The sequence below is a fragment of the Telopea speciosissima genome, chromosome 10 (genome assembly GCF_018873765.1).
Source record: "Telopea speciosissima isolate NSW1024214 ecotype Mountain lineage chromosome 10, Tspe_v1, whole genome shotgun sequence".
In the NCBI taxonomy this organism is placed as follows: Eukaryota; Viridiplantae; Streptophyta; class Magnoliopsida; order Proteales; family Proteaceae; genus Telopea; species Telopea speciosissima.
In genome coordinates, this window is record NC_057925.1 from 54256334 (window position 1) to 54272051 (window position 15718).

General features: G+C 36.7%; 1 protein-coding gene across 1 annotated transcript; it reads left to right on the forward strand.

The window, feature by feature from the left end:
- Positions 1 to 10187: 10187 nt before the first annotated feature.
- Positions 10188 to 13036, forward strand: LOC122641564 (60S ribosomal protein L44). The gene is made up of 4 exons (XM_043834840.1): positions 10188 to 10270; positions 12249 to 12428; positions 12642 to 12716; positions 12819 to 13036. Exons 1-4 carry the CDS (start codon positions 10268 to 10270, stop codon positions 12876 to 12878), a joined length of 318 nt encoding a protein of 105 aa, XP_043690775.1. The 5' UTR covers positions 10188 to 10267; the 3' UTR covers positions 12879 to 13036.
- The last annotated feature ends 2682 nt before the right edge of the window (positions 13037 to 15718 follow it).

Genomic DNA, 15718 nt, shown 5'->3' on the forward strand with positions numbered 1-15718 from the left:
ATGAGGTGTGAGTGTGTGACAGATAAACTATTCCAACTCTCTTTCTCTCCCTCGTTTCTTGTCTTTGCCCTTTATTCAAATTCCCACTGCTTCGCTTCTATCAAAAAGTTCTTAATAATTAAATCATTCTTTCAACCTTTATATTAACAGAGAAAGAAAAGCCCAAGTCTCAGAATCCTTTATCAATAATATTCATCTCTCTCTCTGTCTCTCTCTCTCTCTCTGTCTGTCTGCCAGTGTCACTCACCAAAGCCAAACGAATACCTTATAATGTCCATCTCCGCCTCTATCATCAAAAGGATCCCAGGAAGCAAGTTCGGTGCCCTTCACCTCTGTTTTTATTTTTTCTTTCTGTTATTTATTTATTCATTCCTTATTGTGTGTCTGTGTATGTGTTTAGGTGTGCGGTGGGTCCCCCACATCAATATAAAAGTTAGGGACTCATAACTCATAATTTATCTTCTCTGTCTCTGAACTCTCCTCTTCTTACAGGAAAAAACACAGTACGTACGAAAGAGAGAGAGAGAGAGAGGGTTAATAAGGAGGGTAAGATGCATGGGGCTGATGGATCGATGGACATTGCCTCATCTCATATCATACCATATGCATATCTCCTTCCCCGGGGCTCTGCCTGGGTAGGGTCCACCATCCTTATTAGAGGCACTGAGGAACTAGGCCACGTAGAGAACTAGAGGAGATAATTTTCTTTTCCCCGTTCCTTTCAATCGTCTTGTTCATAAACCTACCCCTAAAGTTCAAGTTTAAAGTCAATTGACCGATATAATACACACACACTCTCTCTCTCACTCTCTAGTCTCATATCAATGATCCCACATTGATTATGAAAGGGATTTAATGTGAATTGTTATAGTCTTGGTTCCATAATTTATAAGATTGAGTTCTCAATTTTCTCATTCATATACATAAAAATGATCAACATCGGATGGCACATAACACCCATGGATGATTGACGTGTGGCTATGAACTCGACGAACTGACAAATTCAAGATTCAATTGTAGGACTCCCCAAGAAAACCTTCTACCCACAAGGACAAAACTCTCCTTCTTTTTTTTTGTTTTTTCGATTCCCACTTATTATGCAGAATACTAACTTAAGCATCGGAGAATCCCAACCGAACCCAACTCCGATTATCTATAATTACTCTTTTGTCATCTTATTATGTGCTGATGATCACACATTGTGAAGGTACAATTTTTCCAGCAACAATCATCATTCATTCATCTATCCATTGAAAGCATTCTCAATTCTCACTCTCCTCCACATGAGTGTAGGTAGTGATATTTAAAATCCACAATTCACCAACCGCCCCCTCTTTTTTTTTTTCTTTTTTTTCGTATATATGCGGACGTTGAATCGGTCGACCTGAAACTGGGTCAGAGGTTCAGTGAGTTTTTCCCGTCAAAGGGGTATGGGGAAGATCATTTAAAGTCCACTGATGAGTGGTGATGACAATTGTAGTGTTGTCATGACTGACGTTAGAAGCGAAGGCAGAAAGACTTCCATCAAAGTCACACTTCGAATATCAAATCAATCTCCCTATTATTGCAGAGTACACACCCTTGAGATTCGGAAATCTCTGATAAAGGGTTTATTTGGAGCCTCATTCATTCAACAACACTTCAACCTTTGTTTTTTATGTTTCCCTTATGAAGATTATGAAAATCTTGTTTTTGGTTCTTTACCAAAAAAAGATATTTTCATCAGGAACTACTGTACCGCACATTTTTAAGGAATTAGGGAAGATTAAAATTTTAAAAGATCTTTCTTTCTGGTCCGTCTTCACTGAGTCATTGACATTATTTTCGTTCATATGTTTAAGCTATGTTTGGAAGTGAAGAAAAAAAATATTAAAAAATTGTTGAATTTAAGTAGAGAGTTAGACCATAGATCATCAATCATTGTGACCAGCCCTTATTTGAACCAAGCCATAGCAACCTCCAATCATAAAATTAAAAAGAAAAAAATATCCAGCAATATCCTTTAAAACAATTAAAAACAATAATTGTTTTATACCTAGTTTTTTTTGTAAACCTACTTATTGAAACAATATTACAAAATAAGTAGGTTTAAAAATAGAAATAAAAGAAAATCAAACCCTACTTATTTTGTAATTTATTTTCTTAACAATTTTCCCTTTTATCAAAAAGCGTCCTAATACACTGGGCTCCTGCTATAGCAGGGTGTAGAAAGCGCCAAGATACGCAATATTACCCTTGTTTTGTAGAAGTAGTTGCTTCCAAGTTTTGAACTTGCAACCAACAGGCTTAATTGTTACGCCAAGGCTCATTTATTGGTTTGAACCATGGTTTTAGTTATTGGTATTAGTATTAGTATCGGTCTCATACAATTTCGATATGTATCAGTTGAATTAGTCTATATTTGTCCAATTTGAGACCAAAGTATCACTTTTCGCTTAAAAAAATCCACTTTCGACTGTATCGACTGATCTGTATCATTGTCGTATCAATATCAAGCTCCAACAATATTGATATTTATTAGCTGATTTGATATTGATACTTAGAACAATGATATGAACCCAATTTGATAGATTCCCATCAAAAGGATCTCACTTGTGTTTTAAAGGTGTATCCAGTGCATGAGGCTCCCACCATTGCGAGGTTTGAAAAGGGTCATTACATACACAGCAATCTTACCTCGGTTTTATGAAGACACTTCTCCCAACTCGAATCCACAACCACTAGATTACAATAGATCAAAGCCTATATATTTCTTGATGTATGGCAGGTTCTAAATACCTGAACAGTGAATACAGGCCATTAGATAATGTGATAGAGCACTGGAGGTGGCAACACCATCAATTTTCTCAAATTAATTTCACAGTACCTATTGCCCAGGATGGGCTCTCAACACAAATCTTTTTTGGGTTTCTGATCTCCACAATAAGGAAAAATGCCTTTCCCCCCACTCATTAATACAGCTTTTTGAGTTTTCCCTTGTCTTGCCCCCCTCTTAATTGCTCTTAACGGTCAGATTACTCCTTAAAGCAATTGCACAATTAATTAGTTCTGAACAGAAAGCATCGTTACTTGTGCCTCTCTTTCTCTCTCGGCAACTGGATTGGCTATTAGATATGAAACCACCACATACATATATATAAGTGGTATTGGATTCTCTGGGCAGTCAATGGTCAACTTTATCTTGGTCTTCAGTCTGCACTGTCTCTATTTCATTACCAGGATAAGCATTCTTCTTTTCCTATTCCAAGCAAGTACATGGAAATTGTTTTCTTTGTGTTTGAGACTTTCTTAATAATGGGTAGACATCACCATTAATCATCTAAGGAAAATGCCCTTCTTTCCTTCTTCAAAATAAGTTATCTTTTCTTGGATTAATTACTATCCAACTTGAAAAACCTAATCTTTTCCCAATCTAGTTTAGTCTCATTGTTTCACAACAAATTAAACCTAGAATCCAATCAATCACTTCCATTACTAGGTTTTGGTTGGGATTTCCTTATACACATTTTACACTTGAGAGGTATGTGAGGTAAGAAATGGTGGGGTGGGGTGTGGGGGGACCCTTCCCTCCTTCTGTAGCCTAGAAGTCTATGACACCTATGGCAGCTAGACCTTGTGTGTTTGACTGTCTTTTTCATATAAAAGCTTCTGCTATTCCATGTGGTCTTCTTCTTCTTTCTTCTTCTTCTTCTTCTTCTTCTATATATACTTGCTAATGTAACAACTCTTTATGTGTCTTGTCTGAGACAAAAAGAAAAGAATCTAGATCATTTTAACACCTTCACATGCAATCTTCAAACTCTTTAGAAAAATAAGGAAAAAGAGATAACAAAGAAAGATCTCTCCCACCTGATTTGCTATCTCTGGTAAAACTATATCCAATAGGTCCCATTCTATCTAATTCTATAGATTCCCACCCGGTTAAGTGAATGTAGATGGTAGACAGAGTGGGAGGAAGAGAGATAGTGCATAGCTAGCACAGGTTCCAACCACATTTCTCATATTCTCTCACTCACCCTCTTCTCCTGCCCACATTCCTTATGATTTTATACTAAACTTTGAATTCTCACTCCCTTACTTAATACTCTAAGAATACCATAGGGAGTTGGGACCTAGTTAGTTTCTTTATACCTAGAGGTGAAGATGATGATGAAATGCCTAAGAACCTATTCCATATATTTTATTTCATCTGTTTGATGAAATGCCTAAGAGAGCCTATTTGAACATATTTTATTTCATCTGTTTGTTCATTGGCAATTAGTTTTTGGGAATGGTGAATCAATCATGAAGAAGAGATGGAATTCTGATTCCACTCTTTGGGTGGGTAATGGGTTTGCAGTTGGACCACTTGGGGACATTATTGTATCCATCAACATCAGAGATCAGGTTTCATGAAAATGACTCCTTTACAGTTACTTTATTTAAGCTCTTAATTTAAGGCCAGGGTCTGTACTAAGCTGCTCACTTAATTTGGACTATATTTAGATACCCACGTGAAAATACTCTCAGCTTTTCCCTCCCTTGCCAGTTTCCATTTTTAAATCCTTTGTAGTGTTTTATGTGTTTTGAGTGAACCATAGATCTATGTTCATCTTTGTATCCAATATCCCTTCACGGTTGCGTTTGGTTGAACCTTTTTAAACTTGGAATTTTTATCGTCTACTGTTTCATGTTTGGTACGATTGCTATAGTCCTCTAACAGGAGGGGGGTGGCGCTCACCTAGGCAGAGTGTTCGATCAGGGGGTGGAATGGTTATTTCGTCCCCCTTGTTAGAGAATTGTAGAAACTGTACCAGACAGAGAACCGTAAACGATAAAGGCTCAATTAAAGGTCCTTTTATTGGGGCTTGTGGCTTTTGACTCATTAAGTGGCATGAGAGGTGAGGTGGTTTTTGACTCATTAAGTGGCATGAGAATTGAGGTGGGCTTTCATTGAATACCACACAAACCCTTTCAAGTAATGAAATGTGAAGTAATGATCATGGCAGGCATATCCTGGAATTTATGATCTAGAGAAAAAAAAAATCCCCATGTCGTCAATGAAATGTTTTTCTACGCTCTCTTAATCTCTGACACACTCTCTTCTCAAAATCACATAATCTTTTATCGATGAAGTGATTCAATCATTCACGTATCCTAATTGGTGTGGTATGAAAGATTTCCCCACACTAGTGACATCAGAAACCCTCTTCCTGTGTTAAATATTGAACTCGGTTAATCGAAAGTGTAATGAGATCAAATTAATTATTGAACCAAGTTGGTCCAGAACTGAACTGTATCTGCAACATCATTTGTTTAGTTCAAACTTTAGCATCAACTGTAATTCTGAAAGATTGGAGAGCAGCCAAGTTTTTCACTATAGCCCACGCAAAGTAGCATGAGTAACAAATGGGATGTTATCAGGTTTGCCATGATAACCTGAATATTAAATGGGCCAGGCTCAGGCATGGGCTTTGGACCTGATGGGCTAATGTATGATTAACACATTTTCATTAATGCTTTCCTCTTCTCCCCCCCCCCCCCAAAAAAAAAAAAGATTCTAGTTATTAACATTCACCATATATTTAATGATTAAGAAAACCATCTAAACAAGCTTAATGAGGGAATTGATTAATATTGCCATTGCATGAGTTGTCACTTGGCAAGTGATTAGTAAACATTTGAGTGGGCTTCTTATTATAATGGACAGCCCACCCTGATTATCAGTTATATTCCAACCCAAGGACACTCCCTTTCATAAAGTTGGTTTTAGATTTGTTTTTTTAGGGAAAAATGTCACAATGCCTGTACTAGGAATCTTTTCTATCCTCCTACTGGGCAATTTGGCCCAAAAATCCCGAGCTTACCAAAAGCCTGCTTGAAATCTTCTGGGCTTGTGGGCTGAAATTTCCAGGTAGTGGGCCAGGCCTAGGAATAGAAATCTGAACCCAAAATTGAGTAAGGATTAGTTAAGGTTGAGACCCCACAGTTGGCCCGGCCTGGCTTAGCCCAATTTACAGTACCATTCCTATGCATGTGATACTTGGTGCAAACGTGTATCGATTGCAATCTTTTGGTCTTTAGATTTGGCCATATGGTTGATTATTTGGCGGGCTAACTATTAGTGGATTTGGGGTCCCTTGGTAAGGCAATCATATTCTCAATCACATGGTCTACCATATTTATAGCTTTTTTTTATTGATATTTCAACGGCCTTCAAAGACTTGTCAAACTTTTTTTTTCTTAAACCTATAATGACATGGAAGACATGTCCATTTCATTATTTGTACAACAAATAAAGGTGGTGCATTTGAAAGTACAAGAGGGACATATCTAATCCTCTTTGTATTCTAGCTTTTTCCTTTAAAATGAGATGATCGTGAAGAACAGTATTGAAATCATCTCCAACATACGAATGGTGTAAGGTACATCCAATCTTCTCAGTTAATTGTTACATCGTGTTCTAGATTTCTCTGTATGATTTGCGATCAGGATTTCGCCCTAAAGATTAAATTCTAACAAAGAGGAAGTTCACATCAAACCATCATCAAAGAGGAACAGCAGAAGACGCAAGTGCCACATTCAAAAATTGAATTCTATGGTTGTGTGCACGATTGTGTTTGTGGTGTATGTTACTATGAATTAGGCACTTGGGCTGCTTGTCAACTGGGAATCGAACAAGAACAGAGTTGTGAGAGAAATTGATATGGATGCCTGATACAAGGGTTGGGCGGTGGGGATATATGCTCATTGAATGATAGGAGGGGGTGGGGCGGATTAGGGGTGTGGTTGCAAGGTGGGGAAGGAGTACAGGGGTTGGGGGAAAAAATATCACCTCAATTTGTCTGCCCGTCAATTTTCTCAATTCCCTCTAATAGAGGGAGGTGGACCCCACCTCGGCCAGTGTGTTCGGGCAGGGGATAAGGTGGTCATTTCTATCCCCCTATTAGATGGAATTGAGGAAATAGAGGGACACACAAATTGAGGGGATAAAGATCCGGGGTTGAGGGTGGTGGAGGTGGTGGTTGTGTCGGTGGTGGTGGAAGTGGTGGTTGCGTCGATGGTGGTGGAGGCAGTGGTATGTGGAAGCTGAAGTATGAATGAAAACTAGGGGTGTCAATAAAGCCTGGCTGGCCCGAACCCGCCCTGAGCCCGGCCCGGGCCCGACCTTGATTTTTCGACCCTGAGGGCGGGTTTGGGTTAAGTTATAGTCTAACCCTGGCAGGGTCGGGTCGGGTCAGGGTTTAGATCCTGGGCCTAGCTCGACCCGACCCTGTATTAATTATAGGTATATAATATTACATATATATATATATATATATATATATATTATATACTTAATATAAGTATTTTCTTAACAAAAAAAAAAACAGAAGAGAATTGTACAGAGATAACTACTAACTTTGTCATCATCATGAAGTGGGAACCCATAAAAAGAGTAGATCATCTACTATTTTGATCAGGGCCATAAAAAGAGTCACTGACATGATTGTTATTTAGTTGCAGCCCCTATAAGGTTCCAGGCCTATTGAGGGGACATCGTTACAATTGTAGAGAGAGTCCATACACACGTCATTTTTTTCAACATATTTATTAGCTGGCCCACAGGTTGAGATCCTATGTTACAAAAACATGGTCTAATGAGACGTGGACGGTGCCATAAATCAGGACCAACCCGACCCCGGCAGGGTCGGGTCAGGGTCAGGGTCAGGGTTAAGGACTCTAGGGTCGGGTCAGGGTTTAGGGCAGGCCCGGCCCAACCCGACCCATTGACACCCCTAATGAAAACCACTGTTTTGTATATTTTTGTAAATTCTAACTTAGTTTTGTTTATTTTTGTTAATCGATAGATACGATGAATAGTTTTGTAAATGAAAACTTTTTTTTTCATTTTTAATGACAAAAATAATTTGAGTCTGAGTCCAGTAGCGGTCCTATGGTTCAGACCAGCGACAGCTAGCCCAAAATGTATCAATGGGCTTTGGTCTACTTAATCTAGGGGTGTTAAAAAATCAGACCGTTCCAATTGAACTGATCACATACAACCAGATCGAACCATTTGTAAGTTAAGTATTGGTTTTGGTTTTTAGGAACCATTAAAAGACTGAACCCGACAAGATTGACCAATAAGATCAATCAAAACTTAGGGTGTCATTGTGGAATTGAAACCAAAAACTGAATCCGGATCCGAACCGAACAAAATCTGGTTAAGAAGATGTGTTTATAATTCCGTTCAGCCCAGATCCAGATCTAGCCACTAAAATGACTCAACTAGTCAAATCGGAACAGAATTACCTACCTAGTTAAAACCCTAATAGTTTTTACCTTTTAGGTTTTTACTGCCCTAAGACTTAATCCTTAAGTTAATCCTATGAATACGATTCTATGAACTTCTTGTCTGTTAATCTAGAACTACAATTTCAATTTCAATGGAAATCGAGGAGCTGGAAACAAGGTGACTGATGATTGGGCAAAACCAGGGTTGTTTGACCAAGACTGTGCTTTGGAGATGATATTCCATAATGCATAGTCATTTCTCTACTTTTTTGTAGGTGGTCTCTAATCTATAGGAGCCATAGTAGCTATTGAGCATTTGTTAGTCCTTGTATGATATATTGTTGTTGTTGTTGTAGCTGTATCACTGCTTTGTAGAAAATAATGATTTGTGAGATAAAAAATGTATTCGTGAGATAAAAATTTTGTTCAACCCGGATCTGAATTGAATAAACCAGATTTGCTTAAAGTGTTCAATTCTAGAACCAATCCAGGACTTGGTCCCAATCTAGATCTCGCTGCCACTACTTGGAACCAAACCCTAAATACCTAGAAAAAGTGGCAAAGTGAAGCTTTGAAAGTCTCAAATCTAGGGGATAAACACAAAAAGGTACATTTTTTCTTTTTGATAAATATACAAAAAGGTTCATGGCTACATGCACATATATGAACAACTGAAAAATATATGATTGGATTTACATTAAAAAAAAAAAGAGAAAAATATGTGGTCGCATTACTTGAAAAAAAGAAAGAAAAATATATATGGTCGGCCCAGCATTTATTTTTCATTTGATGAGTATTTGGGCTGAGCATTAGCTTATGGATGGCCCATGTAAGGGTGTCATTCGATTTAAAAAACAAAATGTAGAAGCCAAAATCAAATCAAATCGAGAATAGAAATACATTTTTAAAATAGGACCAGTGTTTTTTTACATCTTCACCAATAAAAAATTTGTATTCGTTACGATCATAGAGTCCACCAAAACTTTTCCTAAATACTAAAATGGAAAATAATTTATCATCTAAACTTGATTAAAAAACTAAAAAAGAATATAATTGTATACGGTTCCTTATTCGGTTTGAAAATAGGTAATTCAGTGCGGTACAATTGTAGGCATAAACCAAAACCAAACCGAACCTAAAAAAGATTCTAGCTTTGGAAACCAAAGCTGAATCAATTTATTTTGATTCGATTAAGTTCGATTCAGTTTTAAATGGACGGTTTCGGTTTCGATTCTAAATCGACACCCTAGGCCCATGAACACTTTAATCTCCCTTAAGGTTCACTGGTTTAGTACCTATGCTCAGATCCAACCACGACCCATTTAATAACCAAGATAGTGGCAAACCGTTTATTAGCCCGCTACGCTACCTTAAATTTTAGGGTTTCCATTGGTTCAGTTTTGATTCTTTGGTCCGTTCAATTTGATTCAAGATACAACATGTGAAAATCAAAATCGAACTGAATAGTAATCTGTGTTTTCAAACCAAAATCAAATCGCTTTTGATTCGGTTTGGTTCATATTTTAAGTGTTTAGAAATACTTTTTACATCTCTATAACAAAAGAATCCTTTGTTTGTCAAGTCCACTAAACTCTTCTAAACATTAAAATGAAATAAAATTTATCATCCACATTAATTAAAATATAAAAAATGGAAAATGTGTTTCGATTTTGGTTTCATGATTAAAACAACAACCGAACTGAATCGATGAAAGATTTTCGAGGTTTGAAAAAAAAACCGAACCAATTTAATTCGGTTCAATTCAATTCAATTTTAAACAACCGGTTTCTGTTTCGATTCTAAAATTGCTTACATTTGTTTCTAAACCGACATGAAAACCGATCCGACCAGACCAAACTATAGCCTCCAATTTTGCAACCCTAAAAGGGTTCTAGGTATTTAAAGGGTGTTGGTAATATCTGTCTCTTTTAGTTGTGCTTTGGACTTCGACGAGTCACAGAAGAGGGAGGATCTGAAAACCCTAGCTGTTGATCTACATCTACTTGGAGCCATGGTGAGTTCTTCTAAACAGGCCTTTTTGATTCGTTCATGTCTCCAGCATCTTTTCATTTTCATTGTAATACTAAGATTAATCTGTTCTAGAATCTGAAGAAACTCTATCTTGTCGGTGTCATTTTGTGGCTCAGCCGCTCAGAATAACTGTGACTGCGATGATATCTTTAATTAGTTTGGTTGCAGTATTCGAAGTCCAAAAACCTTGTCGTTCTTGTGTTTCGTTTTTTACTAATTCATTCATTGATCAGTACCATGCTTCGAAATCTCTCTAGTTATTCTTGCAAATCTCAAGGTTTATGGGAAGTTAAAAGCATATGTTTTGCTGTATTATGAATTTTGACGCAGGCTCCATTTGGTTGTTTGAAAAATATCACTTTCCCACCCCTGCCAGTGAACGAGGAGTTTTTTTTTTTTTTTATACTTAGATTAACTGGTGGTTATTCCAATGAATTTAGATATATTTCACTTCATGACTGAATTTGTTTAGTTATTCAAAACCATAATAAGCATTGGTTGGAAGCCAGTCTCCTCTGGTTCTTATGGTGGTCAAACTTGGTTTGATCATATCCTCTCTTTGCTGGGGACTATTTTTCATCTTGTTTAAAATTACTTTTTATTGTTTATTTTTCCAGATTCTTGCCATGAAACCTTTCCTTTTGGGTCTGTTGGCATTGACATTAACAATGTTAAGTCAGGAATTAGGCAATGGATATTTGTCCACTTTTATTTCAGTGAACATTATTATTGGTAGGAGAGGAAAGTTGTAGCATCACACATTCACACTTATAGTATATTCATAACTCTTGTTTGTATCTTAGCTTCTGAATGTTCTGGTTAGATATGAAACATCTGCTTGGTTTAATCATATAATACCTGAAAACCAGCATTCTGAAAATCGGTGCCGGGATCACCGTCAAATGGTATATCTGGGTGGCAAACTGCCATCAACCTGCCAAAGCTTTTTTAATCACTGGTTTTCAATGGATATTCAAGGAATTGTTCTATTGAGAAGGCCTATCAAAACATGCAAATTTTTATTTGATATAATTTTGTGCCACTCCTTTTTTTAAATAACTGTTTTATATCCTAGTATATAATTTGAATGCTACCCATTGAGGTTCTCGTCCCATCGTGTTGGCTAGTTTGCTTTTGTCCACCTTCCATACAAAATACACCTCCTTGCTATGTACAAAAAAGAAAGGTAATGTACCAAAGTGAGGGATATAATATAGCAGAAATATTGGTTAAATGCAAATAAAGAGGAAATCAAAGAAAAAAATATAGAATGCAATCTCCTCTAACTGTTATAGGAATTTCATGCTCATACCAGGGTCCATTGGTTCTGGTTTTTGTCAAGAATTACTAGTGCTTAGTTTTGAGGGTGGCTGAAATAATGGGACAAATCCAATGATTTATTGTTACTCCATTTCTCTTCAACCTTGTAATTCAGTAGTATTTCTGTAATTAGTTTGGTTTAGAGTCGGCAGTGTAACATCATCTTGAGCACTGGAGTCCGCAGGTTTAGTTGGGATTTTTACAACTGTTCTTCATGCTGGAAGACCAACATGTATAGTTTTGTGATGGTATTTGAGTGGTAACGTTCTCATGTTCTAAAGAGTATTGAAAGTTTTAGTAGGAGTTGGTTTCTCAAGTGTCTATGTTAAGCAGATTGTAATAGTTTTGGTTGATGAAGGATTAAAATTTTAACTTAATTGTTCCCATGGGCCATGGCATGGTTTCCTTCAATTCCTAGGTGTATCGTCAATGTTTTCTTATTTTTTCTTCTTATTTACACGCCTTCTTTTATTTAGCAGCTTACAGGACCATTATTAAGAACTAAATCTTGCCGACGGAATATCATAGTTGAGAGTATACAGTCGCACGTCATATGCAATAGTTCTTGTTTTTACAGAATAGATTTGTTTCTCCATCTTTTACAAGAGTATACTTGATCAAAACATGATTTACATTTACAGGTGAATGTTCCAAAGACAAAGAAGACCTATTGCAAGAGCAAGGAGTGCAAGAAGCACACCTTGCACAAGGTCACCCAGTACAAGAAAGGTAAGGATAGCCTTGCTGCCCAAGGGAAGCGTCGTTATGATCGTAAGCAGTCTGGCTATGGTGGACAGACCAAGCCTGTCTTCCACAAGAAGGTGAAATTCAGCTCCAGCAGTTTTTTTCTTCTTCTTCTCTCCTTTTATTTTATTTTTTTTATTTTTATGCATGCTTCTTTAGATGAAAGAACTTCTGTCCCATTTTGCATGCATTGTGTTCCTAATAGTAAGAGGTTGTTTGGTGTATTGACTCGCAAGATTATTGTTTGAACTTTGATGAGATTAAGCTGAATGGTGTTTCCAACCCTGCAGGCTAAAACTACCAAGAAGATTGTACTCAGACTGCAATGCCAAGGTTGCAAACATGTGTCCCAGCACGCCATCAAGGTTAGCATCCTTGACATGATATGTTGGTGTTTTTTCTTTCTTCTACTACTTCCCCTGCCTTTTGGTCTCAATTAGTGTTTCATTTGTTGTATGTTTTTGTAGCGGTGCAAGCATTTTGAGATTGGTGGGGACAAGAAGGGAAAGGGAACTTCTCTATTCTAGATGACACCATTGGAATTCTGTCAATCCATTATAGGATTGTCCTTACTGAATTGTTCTGTACTGTTTCAAGTGTGGTAACAGTAGTTTCCAGTCAATTTTGGATCTTCTTTGCAATTCATGATCTTAGCAGGATTTATTTAAGTTTAAGAGAATTTACAGTGTTAAGTATAGTTGTAGTGACATGTTTTGCATGTTCCAGGTACGGTTGGTAATTTCGGATCAGATCGGTCAAAATCGTCCGGATTGGATTGGTATTGGCCTATACTGATCCCAAATATTACTCATGCTGTCAGGGTATTAGTCTATAGTTGTTCCGACCGAGTGCCCAAATCTTGGGATCGGATTGGTAGGTGTTGTGATTTTTTTTATTTATTTTTTGCTTTTCATATTTTTAAAATACTTTCTGACCTAGCAAAATCTTTTTTTGATCATTTTTTACCGATACGGACCAATATCGGCCTGTGCCGATTCCAACCTGGTATTACTATCCATGGTTCCAGGTGACTGTTCCTACAATGGTTTGTACCCTATTATTCGATGTTATTTGAAAATTTTATAGCTGTTTGTAACATATTGTGGACCAAATTACACCATTCCCCTCCTGGAAATTCTCTTGGAATTTTATAGTTAAACCGTTTCCCTCTTGGAAATTCTCTCGTGACCGAAATGGAATAGGGGAAATCCCCTGTTCAAAAAAAGAACTACTTTGCATTCAGCTTGCACCATTGGAAGAAGTTTCTTCAATGTGTCGAGCTTTCAGGTCTGCATTACAGAGGATTTTAATCCGATTTTAGATCTTTCTTCAATTCCTGCGTGGAATGGTCTTGAAATGATATTTATGCAATATTTGCAAGGTAATTTCGATTATTGGTAAATAGTGGTAGACTTTGACTGCTATATTTGGATATCATTGCAAGGTAATATCGATTAGTTGTAAATAGAATTTGACTTTGATAGCTATTTGTGGATGTCTTTTTCCTTCACGCAACTTTCCTTAAAAAGAATAATTGAAAAAAAAAAAGAGCGAAGGAACCGAATGTTCTTTTAGCTATTGGTTGCTGTTCTTTCTCTTTAAGCAGCGTGACAGAAAACTTTTTCCAAAAGTTAAAGTTACAGTTTGCCTCCACCTATAAAGGATAGTCGCTCACCATCCTACGATTCACAATTCCCTCCTAGGATTTTGGTATCTTCCAAAATACCCTCCTCATATCCATTCCCGTCCTCTGTCCTCTGCGAATGAGATTGTGGGTCGTGGGTGGAAGGAACAGTTCTGTAAGTTTTATTGATCGTCTTTCTTGAAAACATGCAAGTTTGGGAAGTATTGTAGAAAATCTTCAAAGTTGACTCAAGTGTGTGTTCCTAGACTGGCTCTCCTATTAACCTTACAAGTTACACGTAAAAGCTGAAGCAAAAGACCCCATTCCTAATCAGCTTCAATCCAAATATTGATCTTGATCAGATATGAATACATTTCTAGATCCATTGATGGATGCGGACCTAATGAGAGTAATTCAAAACTGGAGTTGTGTACATCAGTCAGACACACAACTCCATCAAAAAGCAAACCAACTTGCAAACCCATCAGCATCTGATAAGGGAAATTGATTCATTGGAACCCTATTTGAAGCGAGTCAGAAAAAAAAAATTCCATTTCTAGCAGCTTAGGATGATTTTTTTACCATGGTAAATAAAATCGGATAGTTTATTAAACAGTTTGATTAACCAAAGATAAACCACAAATTCCTAAGTTTTTCCACATTTCTATTGGAACCTTATCTGGACCTTGTGCCTTCTTACTCTCATCCTCTTTGAAGCTTTTTTTTACTTCAAACAATCTAATTTTTTGTATATATCTACGACATGTGGTAACTTATTGACGTAGAAAAAGCTTATGATAAAGTCCCTAGATAGTTAATCCAACAAGTACAAGAGAAGAGAAGTGTTTCAAATTAATATATAGATATAATTAAAGATATGCATGATGGTGTGGTGACAAATGTAAGAAATGTATGTGTGGGAGGAAAGAAGGGGGGGCAAGATAGTGAATTCTCAATTACAATTTTGTTACATCAAGGATCAGTTTTAAGCCCTTATTTGTTTGCGCTTACCATAGATGATTTAACTAGAGACATTCAAGATGAGGTTTTTTGGTGAATGCTTTTTGTTTATGATATTGTTTTAGTGGATGAGGCAAAAATAGGTATTAACGTCAAGTTAGAGTTATGGAGATCAACCTTGGAATCAAAAGGTTTTAAAATAAGTAAAATGAAGACGGAGTATATGATATGTAACTTTGGTTGCACTAGAACAAATAATGAGGTGATGAAAATTGATAAGAGGGGATTCTGCAAAGTGATTATTTTAAATATCTGGGCTCAATCATAAATAAAAATTGTGAGATAGAGGATGATTTTCACAAAGAATTAAAATATGATGGATGAAGTTGAGAGGTACATCCACAGTGTTGTGTGATTGATGTATTCCTTTAAAACTTAAAAGAAAAATTTTACAACAAAGCCAAACGACCAACTATGATGTGTGATGTGGAATGTTGGACAGTTAAGAAGCATCATATCGATAAACTCAGTATAACGAAGATGAGGATGTTGAGATGGATGAGTGAAAAATATGAAGGATAAAGTATGGGACGATCATATTAGAGATGATTTGGATGTAGTTCTGATACATGATAAGGTACGAAAAAGTCATTTGAGTTGACATAGTCATGCTCAAGAGAGGCCTTTGAATGCTTTAGTATAGAGGAGGTTTTTTTTTTTTTTTTTTTTAATGAAAAAAAAAACATATATATAAACCTTGAATAGGTAAGTACAATAGTGGAG

What these genes read in the sequence shown, in the direction of transcription:
- LOC122641564 (XM_043834840.1), top strand. An exon ending in AGCCTGTCTTCCACAAGAAG is followed by an intron (nt 12,429 to 12,641) that starts GTGAAATTCAGC and finishes CCAACCCTGCAG; the next exon opens with GCTAAAACTACCAAGAAGAT. An exon ending in TGTCCCAGCACGCCATCAAG is followed by an intron (nt 12,717 to 12,818) that starts GTTAGCATCCTT and finishes ATGTTTTTGTAG; the next exon opens with CGGTGCAAGCATTTTGAGAT.